The sequence below is a fragment of the Lepidochelys kempii genome, chromosome 1 (genome assembly GCF_965140285.1).
Source record: "Lepidochelys kempii isolate rLepKem1 chromosome 1, rLepKem1.hap1, whole genome shotgun sequence".
Taxonomy (NCBI): domain Eukaryota; kingdom Metazoa; phylum Chordata; order Testudines; family Cheloniidae; genus Lepidochelys; species Lepidochelys kempii.
In genome coordinates, this window is record NC_136380.1 from 165746857 (window position 1) to 165768070 (window position 21214).

Consider the following 21214-nt stretch of genomic DNA (forward strand, 5'->3'; position numbering starts at 1 on the left):
GATAGGTGGGCAGAGAGAGGTTGCTGCTAGAGGGTCCCTGGGTTGGGACTCAGAGTAGTGGGTGGTCCTGGGTCCCCTACTTCCCCTTCTCCTGCACCTGGCCACAGAGGAGCGTGGCCGAGACAGACTACAACTTGCCCCTGAAGTGAGGCGCTAGACTTTTGGGTTGTGGTTGGCTGCTGAGGCAGGTGCTAGCTGAAGGACTGTTATCTTCTGGCTCCCCTCCCCGGAAGGGGGTGAGATTGGAGTAGTGGGCAGTGTCCTGAAGAGGATGCCACTGTGCAGAGTAGCACTGTGGGTCCCAAACCAGCAGAGTAGACAATGGGTGAGACACCATGCACAGAGGGTGCCCTGCAGCTGGCAAGAGCTAATTCCCAGAGCAACCAGCAGGAGGTGCCAGCAGTGTTGAGTCCTGAACCCATCACACAGCCCCAGTAAATGGAAATTTTCACATAGCCTCCCTTGTCCCCAATATGTATGTGTGGGTGCTTTTTTTCTTACTCTTCCCCTTCTTGCCATCTCCTTTCTCTCCTCCAATCTTCCAGAATGTGGGATGGCATTTTCCTGGCTCATTCAGATCCATGTACCTTGTCACTCAGGCTCACTTTGATCTCCCCTGCTAAGGTATTACTTAGCCACGTTCCTGCTGCTGAAAATATGCTGCTCCACAGACCCAATAGTCTTAGCTTGGGTCAGCCTAGTTGAAAAGTTCTTTTAGACCACGGTCATGGGGGGTTGTGACTGGATAATTGGTTTTTGAGGTAGCTCAGACCCCAACCTATTAAGTACCTGGCAAGTTAGTGCCCAGGCCTTAAATTCAATCTGGAAAGGGATACAGAGCCAGTAGTACTTGAGGAATATTGGTGTGATATGTTCACATGTGCCTTGGTGGCTACATGTCAGGAGTGTGGATTTCTGAAATATTGTAGTTTGTTAGCAGTTGCAACATGTAATTCACGGCTTTCATTTACCTCAAGCCCTATCGCCTTCTTTCCAAACTAAAATCTCAGCTGTCTCTCTCTGGCATCTCCTTGTGAATGTTTAGTTGTTAGCAGAGCCCTGCACGGATACAAATTTACATCTGTTGATGCGGATAGCATGGATGTGGAACTGCAGGGCTCTCCCGGGAACTGCAGTGGCGAAAGGAGCAGAATGTGGGGCCTCCACTCCCAGGAACCAGTACCCACGCCGGCAACTCCTCCAGCATAGCTGTACCACTCGCAGCCCCGTTCCTAGCCCTGCCCCCATCTGCATCTCCTGTCTGGGGGTGTGCGCGCTGCTTGAACACAAGAGCGTGACTAGGGACAACTGCCTGTGAGCCTAGTGCCCGCTCCAGTAGGAAGGGCTGGAGGGTAGTACAGCTACACTGGAGGAGCTGCCAGTATGGGGCGCTGGCTTCTGGGAGCAGTGACCCCACGTTCTGCTCCTTTTGCTGCTGCGGGTTCCAGGGAGAGCTGTCTGGTTCTGTGGATACAGAATTATCCCCAGGGGTATCCGCATCCATGGATCTAAATTTGTATGCATGCAGGGCTCTAGCTGTTAGCTGAAGCTCAACATGGCTGAAATGGAGCTCTGAATCTTTCCACAAAAGCCATCCAGGCTCCCTCCTTTCTCGATCACTGTGGACAGCACCAGCATCTTGCCTGTCAGTCAGGCCTATTACCTGGGCATCTTCAATTCAGACCTCTCTAGGTCCCCATGTCCCAGCTATATCTAAATTTTGCAGATCCTTTCTGCAAAACATCTCTAAAATACAGTCTTTCCTTTCATCCACACAGCTAAAACCCTCATCTAGACTCATCATCTAGCATCTCAACTGCTGCAACATCCTTTACTCTGGCTTTGACAAAACACAATCTTACCCCACTCATATCCACTCAGAATGCTGCGGCAAATATCATTCCACTAGCCCATTGCTTTGACCATGTTACCCCTCTCTTTGCATCCTGTTTCTGACTCCCTCTTCTTTATTGCATCAAATGTAAGTTGCCTGTCACTTTCAAAGACCTTCACGGACTATCCCCACCCTCCCTACCATCTCTCATTTACTATTCAGATGTCAACCCCCACCTCCAACTGGCCAATAATGCCAACCTCCATTGCCCACTTGTTAAATTTTCATACAAGCACCTTTGTACTTTCTTCCATCCTGACCCTCGCACTTCAGGGATGTTTATGGGGAGCTCTTGCCAAGTTACCTCATTGTCCTTCAAATCTTTCCTTAAAACTCTCATTTACCATGATGCCTCCAAAAAATCAATGAGTAGGCCACTGTTGCACTGGTACCACTGCCTACCAAGCTGACCAACATTGGTTTGTTTTTTTTTTAAATACTCCTGCCTGTTGGTATCCACCTATTATACTTCCTATCTTATACTTAATTTGTAAGATCTTTGGGGCTTGGACAACCTTTTTATTTTGTTTGTACAGCACCTAGCACAATGGGCTAAGGCTCCTAGGTGCTACAATAAATATAACAATTTTAAGCTTTTTAACAAAAGTCACAGCATAGAAGATTTTGAAAGGAGTCTTAAAATACATGAACATTGAATGGAGGACTGCAAATTAAGGCAAACCCACCTTAATTCAAAGTGGGTTCAAGATTGTAGTGGGACATCATCCCAGGTTAAGGAGGAGGTTAATAAGCTTGGACACATTGGAAGGAGTTATCCAGCATTGATACAAGCTAGTAACATTTTTGTATTTATTGTCTGAATGTTCTATTAGGGAAAGTCATTCTTGTTTTAATTTAAAAGTTTCAGTCAATGAGCAGAGTGATATACAACTTAGCAGTGAAATAAACTACATGATCACAATGCAGACAAATGAGATACAAAATAAAGTGAAATGTCCCCAGAGGTCTAAATTTGCTGAAATAGCAAATTTCTTGCTACAATTGAAAAGACAAGCTTTTAACTCAATCATGCATGCTTATAATGCAAAATGTAATACAGTATAACATTTGATTGTACATGGGGAAAGACTTTCCAGTCTAATATTGGAACACTGATACAAGAATTATTTCCTGGAAATACCCCCAATTGCTCTTATTATAGTGTAAATGAAGTGTCCTAATTACTGAAATTAAACAATAAGATACCAATGTAGAATCCTCGAAACTGCAGACAAATTTAGAGACATTTCTGCGATGTTCCTCACTATTGTAACTAAATGCCTCTCACATAATTTTATCCTCCCAGTATCCTTGGGAACCAACTCTCACACAGATTAAGCAATTTGCTCAAAACCACGCAGTAAATCTGTGGTGGCACCCAACAGAAACCTTTTCTCTTGAGTTCCAGTCTGTGACTTAACCACAAGACATCTTTCCTGTCATAGCCCTTCCTCCTCCCTATGACTGCACAACAAAAATCTATTAGAACTGTCGTCAAAAAGAGCAGAAAAATCAAGAGAACTAGAACAATTTATTTCCTGCATTAGATTATCAACTATTTTAGAAAAGTTTGGTCAAGTGGGATGAATAGTAAAACATTGCTTTAAAAATATTCTATAACTTTTATAATATGTAGAGTAACGTAAGTTAAGATTTTAAGCTTTTGGGGGCAGGAACTCTCTCTCTCTTCCCATACATGTAGCAGCTAGTACCTTTTGAGTGCTTCCACTACACAAATAAGATATTACTTCTGCTTTGTTATGATACTGATCCAGCTCCCAATGAAATAAACAGAAAGTTTTCAAGTGATGTCAGTGGGAGTTGGATCAGGCCCTACCACTTCTGTAAGAAACACACTACTGCTACTACTTTTTTTTAAAATTTAAAAAAAAGTTGTAACTGAAACTACAGCTATAAAACAACTTAGTAGAAGGTTTAGTCTCTGTCCTCAACAGTTAATAATTTTTAAAAATTATTAACTTCTTTGGCAAGCACAATGGGTGAAATTCCTACTCTGGAGCATTCACATCACCCTCAACAACCAAGTTTCCTTACATCAACAAACTTGGTGAGCCTTAACATTAAATCATATTTGTCAGCAATATAATAAGATTCCAGGAATGTCATTCTGTCACTATGAAACCTAAAATGTCTGCTGAACCAATATGAAGCAATGGAAGCAGCCACAAGAATGGTTGAAGACTCTTTGTTCAGAATATCACCAGGCTAAACCATCACAGGGTTTTGCAGTCTTTTACCAGCCAATTAAGTTCTCAGCTATTCTGACTTTACAAATTATACAGTGTGGTGTACAGATACTGTAAATTAAACTTGTGTGGTGTACCTGTATTCTACAGCTAATTTGCATGCAGCAATTTCATTAGTTCTATGATGGAGACTGCACCATTGGTGGAGTAGTTGGCCCACCCACCATACCTGTGCGCCAACTGCCATCCACACAAGTCAATACAAATCTCCCAGCACAGTTTTCTAGATGCCAATCAACACAATTACCGTGTGATGGAGTATACCAGATCCTCTGAGGCCCCCTGCTGGAGACCTCATGGAACTGCCATACCTCACCCCAAAAAAGGGGCAGTGGAGTGGGTCCTCCAAGCTGTCTAGAGTGGCTGTGTGGGACACAGCCAATCAGGGCCCAGCAGCCTAGTATAAAAAGAGCTTCAAGGCCATAAGGAGTACAGTTCCTTGCAGGAGCTGAAGGTGTATGGCTGGCTGACAGAGCTATAGGACCTCGGATGAGGTAGTGTTGCCAGAAGGCAGAGAGAGCAAGAAGAAGCCCTGAGCTGGTTGTGCGGCCTCCATCAGGACAAGGCCCTGAGGTAAGGGTGATGATGGCACAGAGCTGCAGGGAAGTGGGTCAGGGAATTAGAGGAGCAGCATGACTTAGATAAAAGGACACAGCGACAGCTGATCTCTACAGTGTCCCTGGGCTGGGACCTGGAGTAGTGAGCAGACCTGGGTGTGTCCTGTGCCCTTCCAGTGGCTAAAGGGTGGGGGGGCAGAAGGAAGGAGGGCACAAGTGGCCTGGACAGTGAGGCACTGTCCCAGAGCGGGGAACTGAACTATAGTGGCCCAGCTGGAGAGTTGTAGCCAGGAAGCCCCAAGAGGGTGAAGACGTTTCCCGAGGAGGGACAATCAGAGTGAGTGTGCAGGCATACACGCAGCCAAGAGGGTGCTCGCAAGAGGTGAGTGAACCCTGTTACACACCCATATAACAAGGATGCACAATAATGCCAAACTTAGAGACCCCCTCACAACAGCATGTGCCCCTCATTCATCACATGAACAAATAGCCCAGCACAACACACAATGACTAATGTCACTCTGAAGCTTAGAACATCAGTTGTGTTAGTGTGAAGTGATCAGAACAGCTACAAGCATGGAAAAGAGCTCTTTCCGATTAGGCCATCACCAGGTTTTGTCATTACTATTGCTGACCAACAACAGCCATTTTTGACTTTTTTTTTTTTTTTTAAACACAGCTCTACAAATTACACCTGGGCAACAGTGCCAGCTTTCAGCTACTACTTTCCTTATAGAGTGCTCTTTCTTCAATATGATTGAGGTCCTGAATAGGTACAAAAGTTGTACCACTTCAACTGTACAAGTATAGTTGAAGTGGTACAACCTGCTAATGTGGATGCAGTTTTACTGGTATAAAAGTGTCTTCTACCACAATAGCTTATTCCTCTTCCAGTATGTGAATCAGCACTCTTATAACTGCATTCACACAGGGGATTGTACCAGCAAAGCTATTTCAAGATTTTTTTTTTTTTTTAAAATCACACCCTTATCCAAAATAGTGATACTGGTACACAATTTGTGTACAGTTCTGGCCTCAGATAGCAAGAGGAAACAAACTGGAAGAAGCTGTATCTTGGTTTAGATTAGAGGAGGAATGAGAATGCAAAGGGATATGATTTGCAAGTTAAATGGGGAATCTTCAGGGCAAATAAATTCACTGCTTATTCTGTTTCTTTTTCTATAGAGTTAAATGAATCTGCCAAAGCAGTTTCCTGTTAAAATGGCAGATGAGCCAGATTTTTTAGTTGTATAATGTTGTAGGAGCAGGATTTTATACTTGTACCATAAGTATTAATGTAGGATTTGATTTCATCCTGCTAGCCACCCTTTCATAGTCCCAGAGGGTCATTCCTTTCTGCTATTCAGAAAGTCTGTTTTCCCATATGCATTACAAATTGGGCCCTCTTTAGTTCTTAAGGTTTAGTTAGTAAGACAGTATTCTCTACTGTCTGTTAAGTAGATTAGAGGAACATTGGAGGCCTGGGTCTCAATGTAAACTGTCTTGGTTATAAAACTTAATGAGGTTTATTTTCAGGTTTCAGAATAACAGCCGTGTTAGTCTGTATTCGCAAAAAGAAAAGGAGTACTTGTGGCACCTTAGAGACTAACCAATTTATTTGAGCATGAGCTTTCGTGAGCTATAGCTCACTTCATCGGATGCATCCACGGTATGCATCCAATGAAGTGAGCTGTAGCTCACGAAAGCTCATGCTCAAATAAATTGGTTAGTCTCTAAGGTGCCACAAGTACTCCTTTTCTTTAAGGTTTAATTTGTAATGCCTTTCTTGCTTGATTATAAAATACTGTTTGTATTCTCAAAGTCTCTGTAAAAGACTGTTTGGTCTCTGTAAGACTTTGTGTGAATGAGGAATGAATGCATGCATCAGGAAAAGATAAGGTGTGAAGGCCATTGTTGACCAGATGGTCAAGAAAGGAGGAGCGAAGACACTTATTGAAATTTGTTGATGCTAAAGAACCATCAACGGGCACCCATGATTGAGGAAGGGCAGATTTGATGACCCTGAGGTGGAGGCTAGCACCCCTAAAGACAGGACAATTGATTAAATTGAAGCCAGGACAGGATGACCCTTTCATAGGTGTTTTTGGAATGTTAACACCAATCAAGGAGTAACCAGTCAGAAACTGACACGGCAAAATCTATAGACTTCAACAGAGAAAAAGGACTATAAGAACAGGGTGCTTGGCCATGGGACTTTGGGTTCATCTTGCCACACTTCAGGAGCATCTGATCGCGACCGACAGAGCCCTGCTCCCCTCTGCGACCAATCTGGCTGGCCACTAGATTGATCCAGGCTCTGGACTGGTAACTCTACACCAGCGCACGTGTGTGTGTGTGAGAAAGATCTCATGTGCTTCTTATAAGTATAACAATGTTAGGGTATTAACCCTGCTAAATTCCAATGATTTAAAATCCTACAGGAATAGCATACAAAAGTTTAGGACAGGAAATGAAAAATCCTCTCCCCATCTGAAAGTACAGGGGAATTTAGGGATGTAGAATGCAACAAGTTGTTCCAGAGCACCCCATTATTAAAAAATGCCATGGAATCTTTACGGACCACTAGCAGTCTGGACCTTGATTGTGTGCCTTAGTCAAAAGGCAGCACTTCTAACAGTACAGTTCTCTCTAATAGCATGATGGTACATTAGGTCAGTAATTACTCAGAAGGAAGAGTGTAATCAATGAATGATCAGCACTGTTAATGTTCTATCCAGTACAAAGAAATAAGTAACTTACCAAGTTGACAAAAACACAGTGGTACAATCACTACTGCCATAATGATTTAGAAGCACATCTTATTGATTGAAGCACTCATTTTACTTCTGGATCTGCAATTATACCAAGCAAAACTTCAACTTCAGCATAATTACTGGATGATTGATACTACAGAAGCCCTGTTGTGCTTTTAGAAGAGCTGATATCACACCTTTAATGTCATATGAGAACTGGGATGAAACAGTCTCTTTAACATGAGAGATGCAGGGTTTGTAGTGTTTCAGATAATTTATTCTTTAAACAAATGTTTGCCTATGTGTATTTTCATTAAGAGTTTATATGAAAACAGTGTGACAGACTGACAATATCCTGAATGACCTTTATCAAATTAAGTTGAACATCTTTGGGGTCCACTGTATTAAACACAATTCTGTCTGTGGTGTTGTGGGCCTGTATGTATGTACCTTCTCTTGGAGACTGACCAATCTCTGGAAGCTTTTATGAAATTCAAAGGACTTTTTGGAACAATATCTGTGAACTGGATATCCTAGGAAGTACCTGAGGAATGCAAATGACCCACTTCCAATTTTTTTTTTCTCCGAACTATACCATGGGGAAGAAAAACCCAGTGTCTATTAATTCCAAAAATTGCCATTAATGAGGTTGTGGAAGTAGTCACTCCACAGAGATTGAAGCCATGCTTATTGTATCACAATTACTCTGGGCTGGATGGACATCACCAGGATGCCAAAGTAGTTGCAGTATGGAAACTGAAGTTGGGCAACCGTCTGCAAAGTGACCAGAAGAAATGTTTCAAGGATACACTATAGCATAACTTGAAACAATGCAACATTAATGCTGAGACACATCAGAAACAGATCATTCTGGCAAGCAGTGGTCAATGATGGGGTTACCCAGTTCGAGATTAACTGCTGTAGGGATCTTGAGGCACAGAGGCTGAGCTGCAAACAGCAGCAGACTCGGGAGACAGAGATTGTAATCCCTTCCTCAGTATTACACTATGTATGCACTTCATACAGAAAGGACTGCCATTCTTTCCTTGGCTTTTTTAGCCACAATCGTACTTGGAAGACATAAAATAGCTGCTGGAGTCATCTTCGGTCATGAAGGACAACAATAGGTGTTAACTCTAAGCTAATTAGCGTGTGTGGGTTCTTGTTTTAAATGTATACTCAAGGTAATAAACATTAGAGGAAAAAAAGTAGGCCATAGCAATTACCCTGTTACGGTATCTGAAGAGAAAGCAAGCAGGTTCTGTTTGGGCAGCCTGCCTCTGAGGATAACGCAATGTAGGCAGGAAATGATGCACCCTGGAAATACCCCAGTTAGATGGGAGAGGAACATGTTTCCATCCAAATGGGAAAACTGCTGTGGAACTGGGAGCCTAGAGTGGGTGCCCTTGCTGGAACACTGAGGAGAAATGCAGGTGCTCTGAACTGTGACAGTTGGGAGCACTATGCCACTAGATCCAACATAAAAAATGGTTTGACTGTATGTGAAAGGCTACTAAAATATGTGGCTTTAACAATTAATCTTTTTGGAAAGATGTGGAACATGAGGGGAAATTCAAGATGCACAAAATAGACTTCATAATTATATTACTCTTGGCCATAATTATTCTATCATCTTAATATTGGTAAAATATTTTCAGGATGTAGCCATAAATTCCAAACAGTGCACTAAGTTCCATTTTTGCAACCTGATTGCTTTCCATGAACAGATATAAATGAGGGCATAATTTGTCCTGAAGAAATCTTGTTTCTGGCTCAAGCGTTCTCACCAGAAATAACAGTTTTGACTATGTCTTGGGGAAATTTTACAGGTTAGACAGTTAGAAAAAAACACTTTCTACTTTTTAGAAATGTAGGGCTGGACGGGACCTGGAGCGGCTATCAAATCCATACCCCCCTGCTGAGGCAGGATTAAGTATACCTAGACCATTCCTTACAGGTATTCAGATATTTATCTACCCTGTTCTTATAAACCTCCAAGAATGGGGATTACACAACTTCCTCATGTATCCTGTTCCAAGAAATTAATAGTAAGGGTGGTTAAGTGTGGTTTTTTTTTCTTCTTTTCCTAATATCTAACCTAAATCTCCCTTACTACAGATAAAGCCAATTCCTACTTGTCCTACCTTTGTTAAACAAACAGAACTGATCAATCAAACTGAACTTATAACAACCTTTCCAATATTTAAAGAAATATTTTTGCTCCCATCCTGGGCCTTCTTTGGATTAAGCATATCCAATACGTTCAACCTTTCCTCATAGATCATGGTTTTTCTAAGCCTCCTTATTTGTGTTGCTATCCTCCGACTCTAATTTGTTCATGACTTAAAGTTGTTCATGACCCAGAACTGGGCACAGTACTCTGAGGTGTTGCCTGTGCTAAGCAGCTCAGGCCAACTACTTCCTGGGTCTTACAGATGGTATTCCTGTTAATACATCCTAGAATATTTGCCTTTTTTGCCACAGCATCACACTGCTGACTCAATTTGTGCTCCACTATAACTCTCAGATCCTTTTTCTGCCATACTGCTGCCTAGCCAGTTATTTATTTCTTCCTAAATATAGTACTATGCACTTGTCTTTACTAATTTCAGACCAATTAATCAAGATAATTTTAAATTCTAATCTTGTCCTCCCAAGTGCTTGCAACCCTCCCAGGTTGGTGTCCTCTGCAAATTTTATAATCTACTCCATTATCCCAGTCATTAATGAAAATATTTAACAGCAATGAGCAAACTTCATTCAGATGCCACTGAAAGACAATAACTGGAACCTCACAATGCCCTTTTTACAGTCACTTTAAAGAGCAGAAGTACACTTTAGTAGCGTGTCACCTTTGAAGGATTGGATCCTTAAAATATCCATCTATTCAAAATGGGCTTCCCAAGACCACCTCTTTGCAGGGTCTTGCCCCAGACCCTGATCCTGCAAACATTTTATGCACATGTTTATCTGGACATACGAGTAGTCCACTGAAGTCGGTGAAAATAATCGTGTGCAAAGTCAAGCATAAATGTAAACATTTTCAGAACCAGCCCCTAAACCCGCAATGGAATGTGTTTTTGAAAAGTGATGGAATGCTCTTCAACAGAAAGCTTAGACATGATCAGCTATTGAATGAAACCATTGTTCAAGTTTGCACATCTACATTACTGTGTCAATTTCCAAAACAAGGATATTTCTTTTAATCTTAATCCTTACAATAAATCACAAGATAAATGCAAAGTACTGAATATCTAGTGCTATGCAAGGTAGATGTATTAGTTACTTTGGTTATTCAGCAGAATATTTAGAACAGAGTCCTAAAGGTAACAGGCATGTCCATACAGTCATGCATATGATACAATGAATAATTTATCTTTAAAATGATACTGGTTTGAAATCAAGTAACATGCTAACAAGATTCAGTACTTTGTGGTTAAGCAGTACAGCTTGTTGGAAAACTTAGTTAAATTTTCCCATCAGAACTAGCATATTCATCAAATCTAAGTGTTCTGTGAAGATGTCTTGAATAAATTCTGACAGAAACCAGGCAGATTTCCTACCAGCCTGCCCACCTACTGGGTTGCTAGGACTCTGGGCAGGTTGGGGAGAATCAGAAACATTTTGAAAAGGTCAAAACAATGCCTTTTCAATGTTTCTAAAACTCTTTTTGGATCTACATTTTTGTGGAGAACTTTGAAATTTTGGTTTTGTTCTATGTCAGAATGAAACCAGATTTTGAAATTTCAAAATCCTCCTTAACTGAAGGACTGAATTTCTGTTCTCAGCATGGCTGCTTAATACTGCTGTTAGAGGTGTATCGAAACTTTTTAATCCAGGGAACTAAATTACTTACACACACTTCTGTAGCTGAAAGGTCTAAATACACATGCAAACAACCCTGCAGGAAAGGAAGAAAAGAGAATGGAAAAAGAAGCCTTTAGCAGACAGAAGAAACACTACAAGAAACACATTACATGACCCTTTATAAATGAAAGGGATTAAACATTAAATAAATTACACTAATACAGAGGTAAATCAGTACAATGCCACATACCTGACATCACCCAAATGTACATCACTGTAAATGCTGGATTTGTGCAGGAAATAGCCCAACTTGATTGTCATGCACATTGTGTAAAGAGTTGTCACTTTGGATGGGCTATCATCAGCAGGAGAGTGAATTTGTGTGGAGGGTGAGAAAACCTGGATTTGTGCTGGAAATGGCCCACCTGATGATCACTTTAGATAAGCTATTACCAGCAGGATAGTGGGGTGGGAGGAGGTATTGGTTCATATTCTCTCTGTATATATAAAGTCTGCTGCAGTTTCCACGATATGCATCTGATGAAGTAAGCTGTAGCTCACGAAAGCTTATGCTCTAATAAATTGGTTAGTCTCTAAGGTGCCACAAGTACTCCTTTTCTTTTTGCGAATACAGACTAACACGGCTGTTACTCTGAAACCTGTCATATTCTACAGTGATACACTACACTCCAACAGGTTAGTATTGTACAAAGAGGAGATAAATGCAAGTGTTAAAGTAAATTCTTTCTTTCTAGAGTCCCTCCCTGACATTGAAAGGTCATCTTAAAAACAAACAGGCATGCCCCAAGCATTGACAGAACGTAGTTTCACCATCCCTATAACACGTGTATTTCCAAATATTAATGAAACAGTAACCACCTAAGAAAAGTAAACTAAATTCTTTCAGTTGTTTGGATGTAGTGTCTCTTATAAACAGTCAGCACTTAGCAGCAGCAGAAAACACTGTTTATGGAATTATAGTGCATAATTAATTCTAATCTGTGATGTAGCATAAGGGATTACATATGGCTAAATCTGTCATCCTGAAGTTATACATCAACCTGGAAATCTTCTTACTTAAAAGGGATTTTATCTGGCCTTTTGTAAAATGGGAGACAGTCAAATCTAAAGACTAGTTACAGCATTTAATGCTCACCTACTTCACAGTTAATGAACTCAAATGGTCATCTCTTCAACATTTTCTCTAGTGCTTTCTAAATATTTTTGTTACAGGAAAAAAAACCTCAGAAGTACAAGAGCAATCCCTCTGACAATATAAATTTACCAAAAAAAAAAAAAGAGAAGCTGAGGCAAAGGCTTGCAGGCACATAAATGTTCTTACAATGCATATACTTTTTTAAATTTTATATTTTTAAAAAAAAGCCCACAACCACCACCAAATACTAGAAACTTTTAAAATTGCATCTGTTGAGATACATTCAAATAACAATTCTGCCCCACTAGAGTTGCAACCACATTATATTCTCTGAATGGAGCCAAAGTATTGCAGTGTTAGCTTTTTATAATTAAGCTTAAGGAAGTATTTGTTGATTTGGATCTTTCAGGGAGAGAAATAAATTGAAAGAGGGAAAACTCCAATTTGTCACAGATGACTTCATTTATGGATCAGTTTTACAGTTCTCCATCTAAAACATCTGTCAGTGACTTGTGTGTGTTAAAACAAGCTGAAAAGAAGTCGAGGCCCTTGCTGTGGACATCCATAAATCTAAAAATATAATGGGAAGTGGCAAAATACCATACTCTATTGGTTTCTTCAAGTCTGATTTAGCCACACGTTATGGGCATAAAACTTCTTTAAGAAATTGCTATCAAAATGCAAGTTGACTTTGAAATTAAGCTTTGGTTAACTTTAATACAATTTGTAGTTTTTGGGATAAGGAATTTGTCAATTACCAATCCTTAATTTCCCTTTCAACTTCTAATACTTGGAAAAAACAGCATGTGTCCCTCTTGAAAAGGGTTTTCCCTACATCCACAATGACAGAATGCAAACTTGGTGATTTGGATCTGTATATGGACACTGAAACTCCAATGGAAAGAATGGTGGAAATAAGTTTTTTTCCACAGCCTCACTTCTACAATAGCACTGCAGTCACACTTGCTGATGACTATTCTGGACATAACTGTCAGTATTCCATTACACAGAACTGTGAAACTTTGCCTCAGGCTATGTTTACACTCGGAACATGACACAGCTGCAGCTATGTTGCTGCAGAACATCACTACAACAACAGGAGCGATTCTCTGTTGCTATAGTCAATCCACCTCCTTGAGAGGCAGTAGCTAGGTCAGTGGAAGAATTCCTCCATTGATCTAGCACTATGTACACCGGGGTTAGCTCAGCTTAAAACTACATCTCTCAGGGGGGTGGATTTGACACTTTTGAGTGATGTAGATGGGTCGACATAACTTTTTAGTGAAAATGAGGCCTCAGGGTTCACTAGGAAAGAACTAGCACTCAAACGAGCCATCCCCTTAATCAGTGTCCTACTTGAGAATTCAAACTCAACTCTGAATTCGCAGGTTTCTAATATTGGCTGTTTAACTTTATTACCATTCAAGGTTGTTATACTATATAATGCGGGGGGGACAAGGGGAAAGGATAGCTCAGTGGTTTGAGCATTAGCCTGCTAAACCCAGGGTTGTGAGTTCAATCCTTGAGGGGGCCATTTAGGGATCGGGGCAAAAACTGGGGATTGGTCCTGCTTTGAGCAGGGGGTTGGACTAGATGACCTCCTGAGGTCCCTTCCAACCATGATATTCTATAAAAACACTGATATGTGTCTGCAATATTTCAGGCCAAACTCTCATGAACAGCAGTCTGATAGCTGGACTGTAAATGAAGTGAACAATACCACCATCACCCTTTTAACTGACTAATCTTGCATAAAGATATCCAGGGGAACAAAGATTTGCCTGCTGCAGATCTACTGAAAAGTCCCATTCCTCTAAACCTTGCAGGCCCTCAGTATCAGTACATAAATAGGAGGGGGGTTCCTCTCCAATTGGCCTCCTAATGTCTACAGGACTGGGGCTCTCTTGCAGAAATGGGAAGTTGGGTGGGACTATGCCTGGCAAGAAGCTTGGAGGATCAGCAGAATCAGGGGAAAAGTCTGTCCACATTCTGCTGCCCATCCCCCAAGAAGAGACTCTTGAACCCTTGTCACATTCCATCAGGCTACCTTGTGTTGCTCCTTAGTCCCCATAAAAGGAGTTCCAGCAAGTGAACATTCCCTTACCTTGCATCCAATGCAGTGAGCTGTAGCTCACGAAAGCTTCTGCTCAAATAAATTTGCTAGTCTCTAAGGTGCCACAAGTACTCCTTTTCTTATTCCCTTACCTGTTGCCTCTGACTCCCCTAAAACTTAAGCTAAGTCTACACTATAGCCTATGCTGGCATAATTTATGTCACTCAGAGGTGTGAATAAATCACCTCCTGAGCGCCATAACTTACACCAACATAATCGCTTGTGTGTCCAGCCCTATGTTGGTGGGAGAACTTCTCCTGCTGACATAGCTTCTGCCATTCACTGAAGTGATATTATGCAAAGGGGGAGCTCTCGCCCATCGGCATAACATGTCTTTGCTAGATGCGTGCAGCTACATTCGTACAGCTGTACTGCTACAGTGCAGTACGTTTAGACATGGCCTTAGTAAGCTCTCCAGCCCCCTGACAATCTCCTTATCTCTGTGAACCTCATGAGACCTGGTCCACCTTGGGCCCTTAAGAGGCTCATCATTTCCTCAACTCCCATGAGCCTTAGGTTGCTTAGCTACTCCTCCCCAAAACAGTTCATTACTTTTAGTGACCCACAAACTCTCTTGGCTCATCAGCCCCTTAGCAAACAGCCAAAGATTAAACAAACTTATTAAGGCCCATGGGCCACTTGGGGTGGCCTCCATGAGCCTAAAGGCTGGGCTACATGAGAAATTTAGATTAATCCAACTATGTTGCTCAGGGCAGGGGTATGAAAAATCCACACGCTTCAGTGATCTAGTTAAACTGACCTAAGTGTCCATGCAGACAGTGCTAGGTCAATGGAAGAATTCTTTCCTCAACCTAGCACTAACTACTGCTGCTTAGGCAGCTGGATTAACTAGAGAAAGGGTAGAACTCCTCCCATCTGCATAAGTCCTGTCTACACTTGAACTACAACAGTGCAGGGACATGGGTGTGGGTGGGTGGGAACAGAGTATCCTCAGTATTTCTCCAAATGTTCGCAGGGGCTTCTCTTCCAGTGTGGTAGACCTCAGGAGGGCAAGCAAGGAGTGGAGGTAAAAATGACCTACTTGCTTCCACTCTTCAATCCCTCCTGCTTGTAACAGCTCTGTCCTCTGGAAGAGCTGCGGTCTGCAGCAGAGCAGAAGAAAATCCCAGACATCTCTGCGACCCCCCCCCACACACACCTTGAACTTGAGTAGGCTTGGTGCCAGTGTTTTCACCAGGAATTCAAATTAGGTGGGGGTGTTCAAAATATGGGTGGGGGGTGGTGAGGACCAATGAGGGGTGAGATCGTTAGGGCAAATGTGGGCTGTATTGCACCGTAGTAAAAACTGAAAAATGTTTCATGACCACTTTATTAGATTTAACTCCTGTTTTTAAATATCACACAAATTTAAAATTGGCTACAGAAGCCTACTATGAAGCACTATATCTACATCCTTCTTGGTTTCTTGTTGTAATTTTGCACAAGTCTGTTAGTTAACTTCTCAAATGCAGTGCATTCATTTTTGGTGGCTTCTTATGTGCCCGGTACTTCCAGTCCTTCAAGATATGCTCACGATCCCGCAGAAAGCGACTTCTTTCAGAACACAAAATTCTATTCAATAAGGAAAAAATGCTCAACTGTAGCTGTTGTGACTGGGACTAGAAAGAGATTAATTCTTACTACTTTCATTCCAGGAAACATAGCCTAAAAATTGGGTCAAACCACTAGCGATGAAGAAGTTGAAGTCAAATCTTCATTGGTTCATCATATGATATTCCACTTTGTGTTCAAACTCTCTAATCTGTCATGATCACAGGGCAGTCCCATTGCAGGTAGTACCTCATTCCACTCAACTGTCAGTGTTCTATAAGACACGCATCTGTAAAAGCTATGTAGAGGTTGATAGAATGAAGAAGTTGCTGTTGTAAAGATGTAAGAATCAAGTCTGAGTATTTTATATTTTTTTCAGGTGGTTTAACATACACTTCTTGTCCTCTTCATTTAAAGAGTCAATAGACGTGCCCTAAATAGTCAACTTCTGAACTTAAGTCTTTGCTTCTTCCAGTATGTTTTCAATGGATATCTGATTGATCCAAGCATAGCTTCCACTGTTGGACAGAGATCTACTACTGTTGTAGCAGATGCCTGGTTGGCATTGTTTAATGCCCCAAGCGGTTTCAACAGTAGACTTATAAGAGAGAAGGACAATTGTCTTCTCTGAATTTAGTAGCAAAAGCCGTCCACCAGCCTCACTACTTAGATTTGTCCCATCTTGGTAGATACTTTCCAAAGTCAATAATAATGGCTGCAGGAATTTTAAGACAACAGCCAAGGATCGCTCCTGAGAAAGCCAACAGGTTTTCCCAGATTGGACTAATTTGACTTCAGTCCCAGTGTATCTTCTATATTTTGGACTCTTGCTGAAAAAAGTATAATAGCTTTTCAAATGCCTTTTGAAGATTCTGAAACTCCTACTAGTGCTAGTTGGAGTAGATGGCCTCTGCATTGTGTTTTGGAGAGATTAGGGTTACACTTTTGTCTGATCAAAGCTTGTACTCCACTATGTCTTCCGGAGAAGTTTGCAGCTCCATCAAATGCATAAACAGCCATCTCTTTGGAATTCAATTTACAAGCATTTAACTCTAAGACATGGATTGTCAGAGATACAGCCTACCACTGACCTCAAGATAACGTATGCAGTGACTTAATACTTGACACCCATTTGCACTGGTTCATCCATCTGCCATGTATGCACATTTTCTGAATGTGGTGAGGGAGTTCATGTTTTCAGCGGCTGAGTCTTTCACTGTTGCACTGAATGCTTCTAACCAGTCAGCTGAGTTTCTTGCAGAACAATAGTGAGCATTTGCTGGTCTTGTTCAGAAACAGTGTCCAACTTCAGAATTAACAAATGTTAATCAATGGCTATTATCCAGCGTGGGCAGGGATGCAATACCATGCTCTGAGAGCCTCTGCTTGCCAGAAACTGGGAGTGGATGACAGGGGATGGATCACTCGATTAATTGCCCTGTTCTGTTAATTCCCTTTGAAGCACCTGGCATTGGCCACTGTTGGAAGACGAGGTACTGGGCTAGATGGACCATTGGTCTGATCCAATGTGGCCATTCTTATGTAGAAATTAATTATGTTTAGTACAGAAACTCCCCAAGATAATGACCTCTCAAGATAACAAGCCTGGCAAATGTGTTTGTTTTAAAAATTTTGGCCTACTAGGAAATGTATATTTATATAAGTCTAGCATTCTAGAACCATCACTAAAACATAGTACAACAAATGTTCCTTTAACGTGCTCCTTCCTTCTCCCTCTACCACACCCCACCCATAGTTGTTGTCCTTGGTCAGCGAAGACCCAGAGTTCAAAGGTGCTTTCTCATGAGTTCACTTCCCACCCTGGGAGGTGCGGAGGAGAAGGCACCTTGCTCATTCCTCCAGGTGCTTGCCACTTGCTCTGGCTGCTGTTGTTTATCATGCCACCATTCACTCCATTGCTTATGGCCCTGCGCCGTCACCTCTGTGAATCAGTCTCTTGAGGTTACACCCAGCGTGGGAACCTCATAGCCTAGCCTGCACTTGCTGTCTCTTCCACAGAAATACTGTCCTACAGCAAGTCTAAGTACTTAGATCTGATTATTAGTGATTTCAGCTCTAGTGGTCACTTAACAAAAGACACTCTCTGGCACCTAATAAGCTTTATTTTTAAATAAAGGAGAGATGCAAGTCAAATAGTACCTGTGACTCTTAAGCACAGCCCTCACCACCAAAGAAAAACCCTGCCTATATCTCCCCTCACTTCCCCCAGCTCCACTGGGATCTGCCATCCAAACCCCTTGCTTATCATCAAGTGCAGTTCAGTTGAGGGTAACCGGTACTTCATCTGTAATGAAAGAGGTGCTGGAGCTCAAGCAAGCTCTTTACTTGCATAACTGATATGGCAAGCCCAGACGTCCTGGGGCTATAAACTGTCAAGCCTCAAGGGGCTGGGGCTCAGCCCTGGCAAAAATTAAGCATTGAGGGTGAACCCCTCAATCAGGACAGACTACGTATAGTTCTGCTGCCCTTTAATCATACAATAAGGATAACATTTCATGACCCCCATATTCAGTACTAAAGTGATTTGTAACCCACCACCAACCCAAATTGACCACTTGGGTAACACAGCTCTGTCTGCTGGATACCTAGGCAGAGTAGGTGAGTTCATGTAAATACAGTCTGGTCCTGAAGCCTTCCCCCCCTCCCATCACTAGCAGTCAGGCAGAACTCAGTCAGACCCTGCTTACAAATCAGGATTTGAAATTATAAGGTTGATCAGCATTGTGGAAATGAACATGCTGACAGTGTCAGAAAAACCAACAGCTGTATGAGGAAGCTGGTCTTTGTTCATACTTTTCAAACCTAGTATACTTTTCCAGGTACAAGTATTTTATCAAACACTGCATGGGCTTTGAAGCATTAAAATACACACTTTAAATTTCAATTCAAATTTCTAACCACTGACTACCTTGGCAGCACTGCGCTGTAACTAGCTGACCACATGAGGGGGTGTTGGGAAATCCCTGGAAGGGCCCCCCCAGTCCCTCCCAGCCAGCCGCTCTCCCGCACCACGTCTCTGACTGGAAACAGGCTCCCTGCCCCAGCGACAGCCCCGCGCCCTTCCAGAGCCCGGCGCTACCCCCAGGCGGCCGCACCCCGGGGCAGCAAGCGGGGCGCTCGGGGGCCGCAGCTGCAGCCTCCGGCCCAAGGCCCCAGCCCCGCTGCCAGCCGAGCGCGGCAGCACAGGCCCGGGGCTGGGAGGCGAGGGGGCCGGCCCCTGCCCTGCTCCCTGCCGGGCAATCCGCTCGCCTGCTTCCCCAGCGCCCCCTGTACCTGGCAGCGGCGCGGCCCCCCGAGGAGCCGGGGCGCCCGGCGGCTTCTCATGGCGACCCGGGCCGGGCTTAGGGCTAAAGCGAAAGTGCCTGGGCGGGATCTGCATCGCGGGGCGGGAACGAGGGTGGTGCGTGAGCTCCGGGCATCTGCACATCCTAGGCCCCGCTGGCCGGGCTCCCTTAAATGCTACTGCGGAGCCGCTTGCTTCCCCGAGAAGAGCGAGGACCGTGACCAGTGCGTGAGCCTGCGGCGGGAGCCAGCCCCGCATATACCACAGCTTCCCCCGCCCCCCACTACCCCTTACAGCTCCCCACCAATCCACCACTACCCCCCAACACTCCCCTAGACACCCTCTGACCACACACCACAACCCCCCTACAGCCCCCGATCATAAACCACCCCCCAGCAGCCCCTACAAATCCCCTAATCAGACACTACAACCTGCCCAATGACCCCATACAGCCCCATACACCTCTCGCTCCCCCAAAACCCTTGCCACTCAGCTAGTAGCACCCTCCAACCCCCTGCACACCCACCACAACTAGCCCCCCTGTGCACCCTCCAACCCCCTTCACCACACACCCCACCTCACTCAGCACCCCCTCAAATCTTCCCTACTGCTGCACTTAGAATCCTATAAGATTAGGGTTGGAAGGGACCTCAGGAGGTCATCTAGTCCAACCCTCTGCTCAAAGCAGGACCAATCCCCAACTAAATCATCCCAGCCAGGGCTCTGTCAAGCTGGGCCTTAAAAACCTCTAAGGATGGAGTTTCCACCACCGCCTCCCTAGGTAACCCATTCCAGTGCTTCTTCACCACCGTCCTAGTGAAATACTATTTCCTAAGATCCAACCTATACCTCCCCCACTCCAACTTGAGACCATTACTCCTCGTTCTGTCATCTGCCACCACTGAGAATAGCCAAGCTCCGTCCTCTTTGGAATGCCCCTTCAGGTAGAATCATAGAATCATAGAATATCAGGGTTGGAAGGGACCCCAGAAGGTCATCTAGTCCAACCCCCTGCTCAAAGCAGGACCAATTCCCAGTTAAATCATCCCAGCCAGGGCTTTGTCAAGCCTGACCTTAAAAACCTCTAAGGAAGGAGATTCTACCACCTCCCTAGGTAACGCATTCCAGTGTTTCACCACCCTCTTAGTGAAAAAGTTTTTCCTAATAGCCAATCTAAACCTCCCCCACTGCAACTTGAACTTGAAGGTAGTTGAAGGCTGCTATCAAATCCCCCCTCACTCTTTTTTTCTGCAGACCTAATAACGCCAGTTCCCTCAGCCTCTCCTCATAAGTCATGTGCCCGAGCCCCCTAACCATTTTCATTGCCCTCCGCTGGACTCTCTCTAATTTGTCCACATCCTTTCTGTAGTGCGGGGACCAAAACTGGATGCAATGCTCCAGGTGTGGCCTCACCAGTGCTGGATAGAGGGAAATAATCACTTCCCTTGATCTGCTGGCAATGCTCCTACTAATACAGCCCAATATGCCGTTGGCCTTCTTGGCAACAAGGGCACACTGCTGACTCATATCCAGCTTCTCGTCCACTGTAATCCCTGGGTCATTTTCTGCAGAACTGCTTAGCCAGTCCATAGTGGTGCATGGGAATCTTCCTTTCTAAGTGCAGGACTCTGCTCTTGTCCTTGTTGAACCTCATCACTTCACTTTGCTTCCCTGTTATATAGCCAGACTCTCAGCTGCACTATTAATACTCAAAAAGAAAAGGAGTACTAGTGGCACCTTAGAGACTAACCAATTTATTTGAGCATAAGCTATAGTGAGCTCAAATAAATGAATTGGTTAGTCTCTAAGGTG

At 43.3% G+C, this 21214-nt stretch overlaps 1 protein-coding gene across 7 annotated transcripts in view; it reads right to left on the minus strand.

Annotated features, from left to right (window-relative positions):
• IFNAR2 (interferon alpha and beta receptor subunit 2) overlaps window positions 1-19628 on the minus strand; it is a 36852-nt gene extending 17224 nt beyond the window's left edge. For 2 of the 7 annotated variants that reach the window (XM_073361996.1, XM_073361986.1), the window contains exon 1: window positions 19393-19628. In XM_073361996.1, the coding sequence (XP_073218097.1) occupies window positions 19393-19546 (154 nt within the window). In that variant the 5' untranslated portion in view covers window positions 19547-19628. Of the gene's footprint in view, window positions 1-7478; window positions 7571-11327; window positions 11373-11528; window positions 15328-19392 lie in introns of those variants that run through there. The other 5 variants (XM_073362025.1, XM_073362035.2, XM_073362015.1 and 2 more) reach the window with 5 other exon arrangements.
• Between the last annotated feature and the right edge of the window lie 1586 nt (window positions 19629-21214).